Source organism: Lipotes vexillifer, unplaced genomic scaffold (genome assembly GCF_000442215.2).
Source record: "Lipotes vexillifer unplaced genomic scaffold, Lipotes_vexillifer_v1.1 scaffold138, whole genome shotgun sequence".
Taxonomy (NCBI): domain Eukaryota; kingdom Metazoa; phylum Chordata; class Mammalia; order Artiodactyla; family Lipotidae; genus Lipotes; species Lipotes vexillifer.
This window is the reverse complement of record NW_006797971.1, coordinates 2,057,209-2,073,217: the sequence shown is the minus strand read 5'-3', so window position 1 is coordinate 2,073,217 and position 16,009 is coordinate 2,057,209. Positions and strand designations below refer to the sequence as shown.

Sequence of the window (16,009 nt, the reverse complement as noted above, 5' to 3'; positions counted from 1 at the left end):
CGGGCTATGTCTGTCTGTAGAGCTGAATAAAAATCAAAGTAGCATTTTCCATACTGAGAATTCAACAGTGGGCAAGGAGGACCAGCTCTACTGAGTGGGGTGTAAAGGAGCTCAGCCAGCTTGTGAAATGAAGAAGAAAGAGGACTAAAGAGTGATCCAATTAGAGATGCAGGATTTTACGGCTTTGGAAAAGTAAGTAGAGTATTTTAACTGTACTTTTGTCAAACTTTCCTCTTAAACAGCATTGCTACTGGAAACTTTTAAAAACAGCTACTACATTCATGTATCTCAACAGCTGCAGGTACTTGAACCTCAGTGTCCACAGCTTCTTAAACAGGAAAGTGGAAATTATCAGAGAAACAAACCAAGGCTGAATGCAGTTAAGTGCTCTGTAATTACACACCAGTATTACCATTTGGATGCTGGTGCGGCTCCCTTGCAGGCACAGGTGCCATAAATGCTCACATACACCCAATGAAATCCACAAAGACCTTTCATTATATACCACTGGAGACACCCTTAGCTTGAAAACGACTAGCTTAACTTTCCTGCTTTCCTGTCTTTCTTCTACCACTTCTTTTTCCTTTGTTCTTATGTATAAAAATTCTATTTTTCCTAATGAATATTACTGTGCTATTTTATGAGACACTGTTGCAATTGGTGAGTGTGAGGGGAATGTGGCAGGAAGAAAAATGTCCATCCTCCTCCTAAGCGGCTCCCTGGGCTCTGTGAAAAATTGGTAATAATTGTCCCTACTTCTTCTCTTGTGCACAGCGTAGGGTGCAAGGGGTCCAGAAAGAGAGTTTAAGTACCTACAGCTGTTGAGATCAATGCAGTAATGAATAAAAAACAAAACAAAAAAAACCTCAGCAAGTCAAAATTAGCACCACTTGTGAGTGATCCTTGTTGCTTTAAGATCATTTTTAAAGGTCTTTACAACTTTCATTTTATAAAGGACTTGTGTTCACAAAGAAAACTATTGATTATTGACCAAAACAAAAAAATAGGCTTTTCTGGTAGCGGTAAAGGTTCACTTTCTCTCTCCTGAAACTACCAGCCTAGCTAATTATTTCTTTAAGGTGTTTCCTAGAAGAAACACACAAACTCCAGAGAAGTGCTTTTGTTCATCAAAGGAAGAAACAAGCAGTCTCACAAAAAAGCCAAAAATGCTGTGTTCCCAAGTGATAATTTCCCACACAAAGCTTAGTGCTGTTGGCAGCTGCAATGAAGACAGGTGAGATATGAGCATGCAGAAAAGAGAGAGAATCCAAAAGCTCAAAACATGTTATTAAAAAAGAGAAATAACTTGAAAATGTACATATTTTATTAATAAAAATACACTCTAATATCCAGTGTCTAGATAACTATATTTTCCTTTCTGAAATTTAAGCGCATTCAGTAATCTCCTTCATAGTCTCTCTTCTACCTGCCTATGCAAGTTCCTGAAGGATGAAATATAGCATGGCTTTGAGGTCATTAGCATAACAGAAATATTCTGCTAAGTGTTTCCCATACAAATTTCCACATAGAATGCTGCAAATGAAATTTATATGGAATAATTTAATTAGACTAATATTTATTTTAATCTCTCCATTCAAGAGGAGTTACATATGGATCCTTTTTTTTTTTTTTTTTTTGCGGTACGCGGGCCTCTCACTGTTGTGGCCTCTCCCGTTGCAGAGCACAGGCTCCGGACGCACAGGCTCTGCGGCCATGGCTCACGGGCCCGGCCGCTCCGCAGCATGTGGGATCTTCCCGGACCGGGGCACGAACCCGTGTCCCCTGCATTGGCAGGTGGACTCTCAACCACTGTGCCACCGGGGAAGCCCCATATGGATCCTTTTTAAAGAATGTTTGCTAATTAAACTAAGGACATAATTTCATATTATTTGCCAGGTTTTATATGCTTTCCTTCCCATTCATAATTAAAATATATAGGGAGCTGCAGGGGGAAAATGGTATTGTTGCAGTTAAGATGTGAGTGAATAGGAATTTTTAGAGATTGTTTTAAAACCATGAGGCACAAGCATTTGAAGTAAATTAGGTTCATACTTTATTCATTATATCAGAATAAGATAAAGCAACACTGAATTGACTTTCCCAATGTTGGGAGGGCCTCCAGAGCAAAAAGTTACCTTGTGCTAAATCTATCATTACCTGCCTTGGTGTACTGTGTGAAGTCCTGTTTTCTTCAGAAGTAATTTACTCACTCTAGGGTCTGACTCTGTTGAAATCTGTGGATCTTTGGGGCCCCAGGGACTTATAAATGTAAACACATGGTACTTTGTAGACTGATTTATCAGGGAATGGTCCCTCGCTTATCCTAATTGGGTTTTGCCATGCTAATCTCTCTGGAAGGGTGATTTCAAACATATTTTCAGAAGTACATGAAACACATGGTTCTTTGATTACCATATTTGTACTAATGTCCATATGAAGGGGTTGCTTTTAATCAATGATAGTTTTCTTTCATCCATTGAGGTTATTCCACTATAAATAATTCCAGGTCATCTCAGCACTTATTTTCTTCAACCTGAAACCTGGAGCTGAAATCATGAGTCTCTGGTACTTACACAGATCTACAGAAAGTAAGGACATATTTCCCTGTTACATTCCTGGAACCTAAATTATAATAGGTGTTCAAAACTATTGAATCCACAAAATTTTGATTCTTAAAAATGATTGTGGTGCAAAGTGTTTGATCAGAATGATTGTGTTCCTGTCCTCCCTTTTAGTTATAAGTTCCTATCTCCTCCTTTGGCTAAGGGATCTTGATCCAGTTTACACCAGACCTCCAGTCTTAATTTCACTCTTCATATATTTAGGGGGCTGCAGGGTTTGTAAAGGAAACCCTGTAAACACTAATTTTCCAAAACCTTCAATCAACTTTCTCCTCAAGACTAGATCAACAGAATTCTCTTCAACCTTAGTTATTGTTTCAGTAATCTTATCAACACTTGTGTATATCTCAGTGACCATGATTTTAAATAAGCACATATTTATCAACCTCCAAGAGTGATGTTTAATCTATACTTTCATTTGTTCTTTCTCCATTGTAGTTTGCTCATGGCCACTCACCATTCCTTTTTCATCTTTATAATTCCTTATTATAGAGTAGTTCACACAGAATAACCATGCAAATCTACTTTTTGGTAGAAAATAGACAATTTCAGAGTATGTAGTTTCTTGTATATAGTATCTCTGTATCACTTTTCTTTAGCCGTGTGTGTCTTATATTTATTCATTAAATTCACAAACATTTATTGAGCGTCTATAAATAAGATAGATTTGGACTCATGAAGTTTACAGTTTAGGGATGGATGCAGAGAGTTTAAAAAAAAACTTATGATAGAACTTGATTAATACTTTTGTAAGGGAAATTTAGGGGCTATATGAACACATGCCTGGGGCAGATCAGGGCAGGCTTCCATAAACTGGAACCGGAGGGATAAGTAAGAATTTGCCAGGTGAAGAAGTGTGGTGTGTTCTACAGTGTGTATGCACAGTGAAAATAATGTGTGTGAAGACCCCGAGGCAAAGAAAACGTACTACGTTTGAAGAATTGAAGAAGGCTGAGTGTGACTGGAGCATGACTCATGCATGGTTGATGGTGAGGCTGGGAAATAGCACAGACTAAACCCTAAGCACCCTATAAGCCATGTTAAGGAATTTGGACACTTTGCTAAGGATAGCAGGAAACTGTTGAAGTTAAGTTAGAAGGTGACGTAATTACTTTAGCATTTTGAAGAATTCACTTTGACTGCAGAATGGAGAATGGATTGTATGAGCCAGGATTGGAGACAGAGACTAGTTAAGAGGCTAATGCAGTGATCTGATCCAGGACAGAGAGAGAGAGAGAGAGACAGAGAGAGAGAGAGAGAGAGAGAGAGAGAGAGAGAGGGAGAGACAAGAATCACTTGGACTGGAATAGGAAAGAGAAAGCAATTTGAAGAGTGATGTATTTGGGAGAAAGAACTGTCACAATTTGTTTGGATGAGTGAGAGGGGTTACTCAGATTCAGAGCTCCATGTTTGCCTGAGCAAATAGGTGAGAGATCATGTGATATTTTTGGCATTAATAAACACAGGAGTTAGTACTGGGTTTTGGTTAAAAATGATAAGTTCTGTTTTAATCATGAGAGTTTCAGGTGTCCATGAGAGGCAGAATGGAAATGGTGTGTAGTCAGTGGTTAAAAGCCAGACTCTGGAGCCAATCTTCTTGGGTTTGAATCCAGGCTCTTGACGCTCAGTAGCTGTGTGATCCTGAGCAGCTTATTTACATTTTTCATACTTCAGTTTCCTCCATAAAATGGGAATAATAATCCCTATTCATAGGTTTGTCATGATTGTAAGATTGAGAAAATGAAATTAGGTATTTCAAATACTGCTGGGTACAGAGTAAGTGCTATGGTAAGTGTTAGCCATTATTATCATTGCTGTCGTTGTTATTGTGATGGAACATCTAAATGGAGATGTCTAGTGGGCAGCTCTATATTTAGTTTTAAAGATTGGAAAGATATCGCTTATAAGTAAGTACATAGCTTATTCAATATCTATCATATATGGTGGGGGGGAAAGAGCCCTAAAAGAGGAAATTCTAATAGTTGTTATTAACCTCTTTGCAATATAAAAATGAAATTCATGCAATATTAAAATGTTTTGAAATTTCTGAACAAGAATGTCTTCTAGGAAGACAAAATTGCAAACTGTTATTTTTCTTGGTTGATAAGAAAATGTAGTTCAGTGTCATATTACTTGGACTAAAATAACAAGTTTTAATATTCTGCTAATCAGATTAACCCAATCTGAAATAACTTTGATATGTCCATCAGAAATAATGTAATCATATTGAACAAAACCATTAAATTATAAAGAGTAATTTGGTTGCACAAATTTGGGTTTCTGGAAGGACCTCTGTGACAGTTTGACAGATAGTTTCTCTGTATGCTGGGGTTGGACATTATACTTATTCATACCATGACAAGCTCTGATTTTCTGGGAAGTGTAGTTACTTTGATTTGAAGGTTTTAATTATGATTGAAGTGGTCCTGAATGAGCCCAAATGGAATTTAGATTTTTATGGGAAGGAGTGACGACATGTTGTAGTAGTTGGTAGTCAGGTGTTTATTGGCATGAATTGACTGCCAGGGCCACTATTGCTTTAGGCTGAAGGATAATAGTAATGATCTTAATGAAGGTGAACATATTTTGAGCACTTACTCTGTATCCTGTGATATGCTAACATTTAAATTATATGACAATTTTAATGTTCACTGCATCCTTAATTTACAGATGTGAAGAGAGGTAAAGTGACTGCCCAAGTTCATACAGAGGTGAAAGGAGGAGGTAGAAAGAAGCAGTAGGTCTGGGAAGGAGATCGAACTGCAGGGGAGAGTCAATGAGAGCAAGGGGAAGATCAAAGAAGTTGAGAGAGGAGGTCAGGAGGAGTGGACAAGCAGATGAAGGAAGAGTTGGGTGTTGTCTGAATACTTATTTGGTCACATGAACTGATTTTGGGGTCCAGGTGAAGATGTTAATGAAAATGTGAATTATGATCAGAAGCTGTGGGAGCTTTCAGTGGACCCAGGGGATAAAGAATTCTGTCAGGTGAGCAGCCAGTGTGCATGGACTCATTTATGAATACAAAGGAAATGCACTCTGAGGGGCCAGTAACAGGAGAGTCAGAGATCCATGTTTATTGATCTGGATCCCAACACGGAAGTGAAATCGCTTATAAATGTGAAATGACTTCTTTAGAGCCTGGGGACTTTGAGGTTATGTGATGACAGAATGTCAGGTTTGATTTTTCGTGGCAGAGCCATCTATCATTTTCTGCTGTGGTTATTTATCCATTGCTGTATAACAAACTACTCCAAAACTCAGTGGCTTAAAACAACTTTTTTATTATATCTTACAGTTACATAGGTTAGATATTTGGGCCAGACTTGGCTGTATGATTCATCTGCTTTTGTGACATTGGTGGGGTCATTTTGTATACTCAGTTGGTAGTTGGGTTTGTTTTGAAGGTCCAAGATGGCTTCACTCACATATAGTGCCTTAGAAAGAATGAATGGAAGCATGGCTCCAGCTGAGACTGTCGACCAGAGTGCCTACATTTGGCATCTCCAACATGGTGATCTCAGGGAAGTTGAAATTCTTACATGGCAGCTGGCTTCCCCCCAGAGTAAACATTTGAAAGACCTAAGTGGAAGCTGCAAGTCTTATGACCTATCCTTGGAAATCTCAGAATATCACTTTCTCCACATTGAAATTGGTCAAATACACCAATAAAGCCAGGTCAGATTCAAGGAGACAGAGAAATGAAACTCCACCTATCAACGGGAGAAGTAGCAAATAATTTATAGCTGCATTTAATTAATCACACATCCCTAACTCTAATTAGATAACTTGCAAATAATTTCAGTTGATTCAAGAATCTGAAGACTTCTGTGCATCGTCACCATCATGCCTGTAAACGCCATTCACAGTGCAAATCTCATCAGCAGTGTATGAACAGCATTATCTTATTTGAAGACATACCTGGCTCTCCCACAGCACAAGGTAATATTTTGCTGTTGAAGGCTAGTCAACCGAGGTCAAGATCTGTAATAATAGTAATTCTGACTGACTCAAAAGGAAAACAGATAATCATTGCCAGAAAGATCTATTTAGATGAGGTTTAGAAAAGAGATAGGAAGTTCTGAAGCAGCTGTGTAGCTACAACTAGGAGCCCACTTGTCATCCTGGCAAGATGATGGACACGATCATCCTTTGGACATGATCTACCAAAAAGGCACCTACATATAGTATACACACATATGAGATTTTATGGTATTGTGATATCACAGTGCTCACAACAGTAAGCATGTGATAGGTTTTAGAGAAATGAGTGTACATGTATGTGTGCATACTTCGGTACCCTTTAGCCAAGCAAGGGTACTGGAGTATCATGATTAAAATCTGGATTTCTTGGGCTTAAAGTATGTCTTCACCGCTAACTGGCTGTATAACTTTGGGCAAGCTGTCTAAACTCCTTGTGCTTCAGTTTCCACATTACTAAAGAGGGGGCAGTAATAGTACCTAGTTTATAGAATTTTAGTTCAGGTAAATAAGATAATCCATGTAGACTGCTATAGAAAATTACATGGTACACTTAATAAAAGTACATTTATTAAGCAAAAGTTTAATAACTGTTCTTATAATTACTTTTTAAGAATGAACAGCTGATTTCTGGGGTCAGCTTAACCTTTCATGGATAGAAGGGTCATTAAATCCATAATGTGCCTGTTAGTACACTTTCAAGGGATGATCTCACTCATTTACAACAGTCAACTCACAACAGGATCTGACCAAATCAGAATGAAGTTTGAAATGTTTTGTCATGTTTGTGCTCTCAAGCACAGAGTACCTAAAAAGTCAATGAAAAGACAGATATATGGCTGTTCAGAGATGAGAGGGAATACTACTCTTAATAGATAATAGAGAAAGTCTCTAAGGTGCAGAAAATGACAATTATATAGACACATCCAGAAAGTTAGTTCCTAACTAACGTTTCCCAAAATACAGGAGCTAAGCTGAAGTTAATGGATGTATTTGATCTACCACTAAAAGCAATGTTATATCAAAGCTACTTAACTAAAAACTAAAATGATATTTAAAAAATTAACTGTTGCTTCTGGGTCATCGCAGGGCACCGAGCTGATCTCCCTGTGCTATGCTGTTGCTTTCTACTATATTTTAGCAGCATTAGGATGCAGGGTGAAATGGAGTGTATGTGGTAATATAGGACAAATATTTCATAGAGTGTAGCTTATTGATAATCACCACACGATCCTGTGTGATTTACATGCCTCTTAAAAATATATAGAAGAGAGACGAGGGGAAGATGGCGGAAGAGTAAGATGCGGAGATCACCTTCCTCCCCACAGATACACCAGAAATACATCTACATGTGGAACAACTCCTACAGAACACCTACTGAACGCTGGCAGAAGACCTCAGACCTCCCAAAAGGCAAGAAAGTCCCCACGTACCTGGGTAGGGCAAAAGAAAAAAGAATAAACAGAGACAAAAGCATAGGGACGGGACCTGCACCAGTGGGAGGGAGCTGTGAAGGAGGAAAGGTTTCCACACACTAGGAAGCCCCTTCGCGGGCGGAGACGGGGGGTGGCGGAGCGGGGGAGCTTCGGAGCCGTGGAGGAGAGCACAGCAACAGGGGTGCGGAGGGCAAAGCGGGGAGATTCCCGCACAGAGGATCGGTGCCGACCGGCACTCAGCAGCCCGAGAGGCTTGTCTGCTCACCCGCCGGGGCGGGCGGGGGCTGGGAGCTGAGGCTTGGGCTTCGGTCAGATCCCAGGGAGAGGACTGGGGTTGGCGGTATGAACACAGCCTGCAGGGGGTTAGTGCACCATGGCTAGCTGGGAGGGAGTCTGGGGAAAAGTCTGGAGCTGCCGAAGAGGCAAGAGATTTCTTCCCTCTTTGTTTCCTGGTGAGCGAGAAGAGGGGATTGGGAGCGCCGCTTAAAGGAGCTCCAGAGACTGGCGCGAGCCGCGGCTAAAAGCGCGGACACCAGAGATGGGCATGAGACACTAAGGCTGCTGCTGCCGCCACCAAGAAGACTGTATGTGAGCACAGGTCACTATCCACACCCCCTTTCCGGGGAGCCGGTGCAGCCCACCACGGCCAGGGCCCCGGGATCCAGGGACAACTTCCCTGGGAGAATGCACGATGTGCCTCAGGCTGGTGCAACGTCATGCTGGCCTCTGCCGCCGCAGGCTCGCTCCGCACTCCGTGCCCCTCCCTCCCCCCGGCCTGAGTGAGCCAGAGCCCCCGAAGCAGCTGTTCCTTTAACCCCATCCTGTCTGAGCGAAGAACAGATGCCCTCCGGCGACCTACACGCAGAGGCGGGGCCAAATCCAAAGCTGAGCCCCGGGAGCTGTGAGAACGAAGAAGAGAAAGGGAAATCTCTCCCAGCAGCCTCAGGAGCAGCGGATTAAATCTCCACAATCAACTTGATGTACCCTGCATCTGTGGAATACATGAATAGACAACGAATCATCCCAAATTGAGGAGGTGGACTTTGAGAGCAAGATTTATGGTTTTTTCCCCTTTTCCTCTTTTTGTGAGTGTGGATGTGTATGCTTCTTTGTGAGATTTTGTCTGTATAACTTTGCTTCCACCATTTGTCCTAGGGTTCTATCAGTCTGTTTTTATTTTTCTTCTTTAAAAAAATTTTTTTTTCTTAATAATTATTTTTTATTTTAATAACTTTATTTTATTTTATCTTACTTTATTTTACTTTATCTTCTTTCTTTCCTTCCTTCCCTCCTTCCTTCCTCCCTCCCTCCCTCCCTCCTTTCTTTCTTTCTTTTTCTTTTTCTTTCTTTCTTTCTTTCTTTTCTTTCTTTTCTTTCTTTCTTTCCTTTCTTTCTTTCTTTCTTTCTTTCTTTCTTTCTTTCTTTCTTTCTTTCTTTCTTTCTTTCTTTCTTTCTTTCTTTTCTCTCCCTTTTATTCTGAGCTGTGTGGATGAAAGGCTCTTGGTGCTGCAGCCAGGAGTCAGTGCTCTGCCTCTGAGGTGGGAGAGCCAACTTCAGGACACTGATCCACAAGAGACCGCCCAGCTCCACATAATATCAAATGGAGGAAATCTCCCAGAGATCTCCATCTCAACACCAGCACCCAGCTTCACTCAAAGACCAGCACTGTCTACAGTGCTTGACACCCTATGCGAAACAACTAGCAAGACAGGAACACAACCCCACCCATTAGCAAAGAGGCTGCCTAAAATCATAATAAGTCCAAAGACGCCCCAAAACACACCACCAGACATGGACCTGCCCACCAGAAAGACAAGATCCAGCCTCATCCACCAGAACACAGGCATTAGTCCCCTCCACCAGGAAGCCTACACAACCCACTGAACCAACCTTAGCACTAGGGACAGACACCAAAAACAACAGGAACTACGAACACGCAACCTGCAAAAAGGAGACCCCAAACACAGTAAGATAAGCAAAATGAGAAGACAGAAGAACACACAGCACATGAAGGAGCAAGATAAAAACCCATCAGACCTAACAAATGAAGAGGAAATAGGCAGTCTACCTGAAAAAGAATTCAGAATAATGATAGTAAAGATGATCCAACATCTTGGAAATAGAATAGGGAAAATGCAAGAAACATTTAACAAGGACCTAGAAGAACTAAAGATGAAACAAGCAATGATGAACAACACAATAAATGAAATTAAAAATATTCTAAATGGGATCAATAGTAGAATAACTGAGGCAGAAGAACGGATAAGTGACCGGGAAGATAAAATAGTGGAAATAACTACTGCAGAGCAGAATAAAGAAAAAAGAATGAAAAGAACTGAGGACAGTCTCAGAGACCTCTGAGACAACATTAAATGCACCAACATTCGAATTTCAGGGGATCCAGAAGAAGAAGAGAAAAAGAAAGGAATTGAGAAAATATTTGAAGAGATTATAGTTGAAAACTTCCCTAATATGGGAAAGGAAATAGTTAATCAAGTCCAGGAAGCACAGAGAGTCCCATACAGGGTAAATCCAAGGAGAAACACACCAAGACACATATTAATCAAAGTGTCAAAAATTAAATACAAAGAAAACATATTAAAAGCAGCAAGGGAAAAACAGAAAATAAAACACAAGGGAATCCCCATAAGGTTAACAGCTGATCTTTCAGCAGAAACTCTGCAAGCCAGAAGGGAGTGGCAGGACATATTGAAAGTGATGAAGGAGAAAAACCTGCAACCAAGATTACTCTACCCAGCAAGGATCTCATTCAGATTTGATGGAGAAATTAAAACCTTTACAGACAAGCAAAAGCTGAGAGAGTTCAGCACCACCAAACCAGCTTTACAACAAATGCTAAAGGAACTTCTCTAGACAAAAACACAAGAGAAGGAAAAGTCCTATAATAACGAACCCAAAACAATTTAGAAAATGGGAATAGGAACATACATATCGATAATTACCTTAAATGTAAATGGACTAAATGCTCCCACCAAAAGACACAGATTGGCTGAATGGATACAAAAACAAGACCCATATATATGCTGTCTACAAGAGACCCACTTCAGACCTAGAGACACATACAGACTGAAAGTAAGGGGATGGAAAAAGATATTCCATGCAAATGGAAACCAAAAGAAAGCTGGAGTAGCAATTCTCATATCAGACAAAATAGACTTTAAAATAAGGACTATCAGAAGAGACAAAGAAGGACACTACATAATGATTAAGGGATCGATCCAAGAAGAAGATATAACAATTGTAAATATTTATGCACCCAACATAGGAGCACCTCAATACATAAGGCAAAAACTAACAGCCATAAAAGGGGAAATCGACAGTAACACATTCATAGTAGGGGACTTCAACACCCCACTTTCACCAATGGACAGATCATCCAAAATGAAAATAAATAAGGAAACACAAGCTTTAAATGATACATTAAACAAGATGGACTTAATTGATATTTATAGGACATTCCAACCAAAAACAGCAGAATACACATTTTTCTCAAGCGCTCGTGGAACATTCTCTAGGATAGATCATATCTTTGGTCACAAATCAAACCTTGGTAAATTTAAGAAAATTGAAATTGTATCAAGTATCTTTTCCAACCACAATGCAATGAGACTAGATATCAATTACAGGAAAAGATCTGTAAAAAATAGAAACACATGGAGGCTAAACAATACACTACTTAATAACGAAGTGATCACTGAAGAAATCAAAGAGGAAATCAAAAAGTACCTAGAAACAAATGACAATGGAGACCCGATGACCCAAAACCTATGGGATGCAGCAAAAGCAGTTCTACGAGGGAAGTTTATAGAAATACAGTCCTACCTTAAGAAACAAGAAACATCTCGAATAAACAACCTAACCTTGCACCTAAAGCAATTAGAGAAAGAAGAACACGAAAACCCCAAAGTTAGCAGAAGGAAAGAAATCATAAAGATCAGATCAGAAATAAATGAAAAAGAAATGAAGAAAACGATAGCTAAAAGCTGGTTCTTTGAGAAGATAAACAAAATTGATAAACCATTAGCCAGACTCATCAAGAAAAAAAGGGAGAAGACTCAAATCAATAGAATTAGAAATGAAAAAGGAGAAGTAACAACTGACACTGCAGAAATACAAAGGATCATGAGAGATTACTACAAGCAACTCTATGCCAATAAAATGGACAACCTGGAAGAAATGGACAAATTCTTAGAAATGCGCAACCTGCCAAGACTGATTCAGGAAGAAATAGAAAATACGAACAGACCAATCACAAGCACTGAAATTGAAACTGATTAAAAATCATCCAACAAACAAAAGCCCAGGACCAGATGGCTTCACAGGCGAATTCTATCAAACATTTAGAGAAGAGCTAATATCTATCCTTCTCAAACTCTTCCAAAATATATCAGAGGGAGGAACACTCCCAAACTCATTCTACGAGGCCACCATCACCATGATACCAAAACCAGACAAGGATGTCACAAAGAAAGAAAACTACAGGCCAATATCACTGATGAACCTAGATGCAAAAATCCTCAACAAAATACTAGCAAACAGAATCCAACAGCACATTAATAGGATCATACACCATGATCAAGTGGGATTTATTCCAGGAATGCATCAATATATGCAAATCAAACCACGTGATACACCATATTAACAAATTGAAGGAGAAAAACCATATGATCATCTCAATAGATGCAAAGGAAGCTTTTGACAGAATTCAACACCCATTTACGATAAAAACCCTCCAGAAAGTAGGCATAGAGGGAACTTACCTCAACATAATAAAGACATATATGACAAACCCACAGCCAACATTGTCCTCAATGGTGAAAAACTGAAAGCATTTCCACTAAGATCAGGAACAAGACAAGGTTGCCCACTCTCATCACTCTTATTCAACATAGTTTTGGAAGTTTTAGCCACAGCAATCAGAGAAGAAAAGGAAATAAGAGGAATCCAAATCAGGAAAGAAGAAGTAAAGCTGTCACTTTGCAGATGACATGATACTATACATAGAGAATCCTAAAGATGCTACCAGAAAACTACTAGAGCTAATCAATGAATTTGGTAAAGTAGCAGGATATAAAACTAATGCACAGAAACCTCTTGCATTCCTATACAATAATGATGAAAAATCTGAAAGTGAAATCAAGAAAACACTCCCATTTACCATTGCAACAAAAAGAATAAAATATCTAGGAATAAACCTACCTAAGGAGACAAAAGACCTGTATGCAGAAAATTATAAGACACTGATGAAAGAAATTAAAGATGATACAAATAGATGGAGAGATATACCATGTTCTTGGATTGGAAGAATCAACATTGTGAAAATGACTCTACTACCCAAAGCAATCTACAGATTCAATGCAATCCCTATCAAACTACCACTGGCATTTTTCACAGAACTAGAACAAAAATTTTCACAATTTGTATTGAAACACAAAAGACCCTGAATAGCCAAAGCAGTCTTGAGAACGAAAAACGGAGCTGGAGGAATCAGGCTCCCTGACTTCAGACTATACTACAAAGCTACAGTAATCAAGACAGTATGGTGCTGGCACAAAAACAGAAATACAGATCAGTCGAACAGGATAGAAACCCCAGAGATAAACCCACGCACATATGGTCACCTTATCTTTGATAAAGGAGGCCGGAAAGTACACTGGAGAAAGGACAGCCTCTTCAATAAGTGGTGATGGGAATACTGGACAAGTACATGTAAAAGTATGAGATTAGATCACTCCCTAACACCATACACAAAAATAAGCTCAAAGTGGATTAAAGACCTAAATGTAAGGCCAGAAACTATCAAAATCTTAGAGGAAAACATAGGCAGAACACTCTATGACATAAATCACAGCAAGATCCTTTTTGACCCACGTCCTACAGAAATGGAAATAAAAATAAACAAATGGAACCTAATGAAACTTCAAAGCTTTTGCAGAGCAAACGAAGCCATAAACAAGATGAAAAGACAACCCTCAGAATGGGAGAAAATATTTTCAAATGAAGCAACTGACAAAGGTTTAACCTCCAAAATTTATAAGCAGCTCATGCAGCTGCATAACAAAAAAACAAACAACCCAATCCAAAAATGGGCAGAATACCTAAATAGACATTTCTCCAAAGAATATATGCAGACTTCCAACAAACACATGAAAGAATGCTCAACATCATTAATCATTAGAGAAATGCAAATCAAAACTACAATGTGATATCATCTCACACCAGTCACAGTGGCCATCATCAAAAAATCTAGAAACAATAAATGCTGGAGAGGGTGTGGAGGAAAGGGAACACTCTTGCACTGCTGGTGGGAATGTGAATTGGTACAGCCACTATGAAGAACAGTATGGAGGTTCCTTATAAAACTACAGATAGAACTACCATATGACCCAGCAATCCCACTACTGGGAATATACCCTGAGAAAACCATAACTCAAAAAGAGTCATGTACCAAAATGTTCATTGCAGCTCTATTTACAATAGCCAGGACATGGAAGCACCCTAAGTGTCCATAGACAGATGAATGGATAAAGAAGATGTGGCACATATATACAATGGAATATTACTCAGTTGTAAAAAGAAATGAAATTGAGCTATTTGTAATGAGGTGGATGGACCTAGAGTCTGTTATACAGAGTGAAGTAATTCAGAAAGAGAAAGACAAATACCATATGCTAACACATATATATGGAATTTAAGAAAAAAAATGTCATGAAGAACCTAGGGGTAAGACAGGAATAAAGAGAGAGACCTACTAGAGAATGGACTTGAGGATATGGGAAGGGGGAAGGGTAAGCTGTGACAAAGTGAGATAGTGGCATGGACATATATACACTACCAAACGTAAAATAGATAGCTAGTGGGAAGCGGCCGCGTAGCACAGGGAGACCAGCTCGGTGCTTTGTGACCACTTAGAGGGGTGGGATAGGGAGGGTGGGAGGGAGGGAGACACAAGAGGGAAGAGATATGGGAACATATGTATATGTATAACTGATTCACTTTGTTATAAAGCAGGAATAACACATCATTGTAAAGCAATTATACTCCAATAAAGATTTTAAAAAAAAATTAACTGTTGGAAAAATAGCCTCAAAAATTTAACTCACTAGCTACAATCAAGAAAAAGCTTAACACCAATTGGTAGGTCCTTAGCTTTTAAGAATACATAATTAAGTTTTATTACCTTATAAGTGATTTGGATTAATTATGTCCATAATAGGCTGATGTTCATTCTCCACTTTGAGGGAGGAGATGGCAGTTTCATAAAATCCAGTCATTTATTGCAATCCTCAGCATTTCATTTCCTGCCAAGGCAAATCTGCTACAAAGCCCTAGTTCCTCTTAGGAATTACTGAAAAGTGACAGGTGTTGATTTGCTGGTATCTTTCTCAACAGATCCAAATGAGCTAAACAAAATGACTTTTCTACCCATTTATGCAGAAAAATAAATGGGGGCACCAGCTAATGAGGGGGGATGTAGAGTTAGCTGGACTCGAAGCATTCCAAGCTGTTGGCAGCTGGAATCAAAAGAGGAATCCTGCAGACAGTTGTTCATGTTTATTGCTGAATGTGAAATTAGAAAGATGCTTCATCTTCCCCACAGGTGCAAGAACATACAGTTATTAATTACAGCAAAACATATTTATTGACAACCCCAAGCATACAAAATCCCACACTCAGCAAATGGCTTCCAAAGTTCATCCAAAAAGCACTTTAGAATCAATACAAAAGCACTGCAGTGTTGACACATCTGTGTCTAGTAAAATACTGTATCCTGAAAGCATGGCATAGACTGTTTCTTATTATTTATATAGTTGAACATCATCAATGCTTTCTTTGTTCTTGTAGGAAACCTATAGACAAAAAAAATCTCTTAATTTCCCATTGTTTTGATTGGTAGGATTACAGAGTATTAGAAAGATTGGACTGATTTTGATTTTTTTTTTAGAGGCTTTA

At 39.2% G+C, this 16,009-nt stretch overlaps 1 protein-coding gene across 1 annotated transcript in view; it reads left to right on the top strand.

The window, feature by feature from the left end:
• Positions 1 to 16,009, top strand: part of LOC103081924 (synaptotagmin-like protein 3) — a 33,355-nt gene that overhangs the window by 2,644 nt on the left and 14,702 nt on the right. The window contains 2 exon segments of the mRNA XM_082931481.1: positions 243 to 425; positions 5,524 to 5,606. Of these exon segments, the coding sequence (XP_082787607.1) occupies positions 243 to 425; positions 5,524 to 5,606 (266 nt within the window).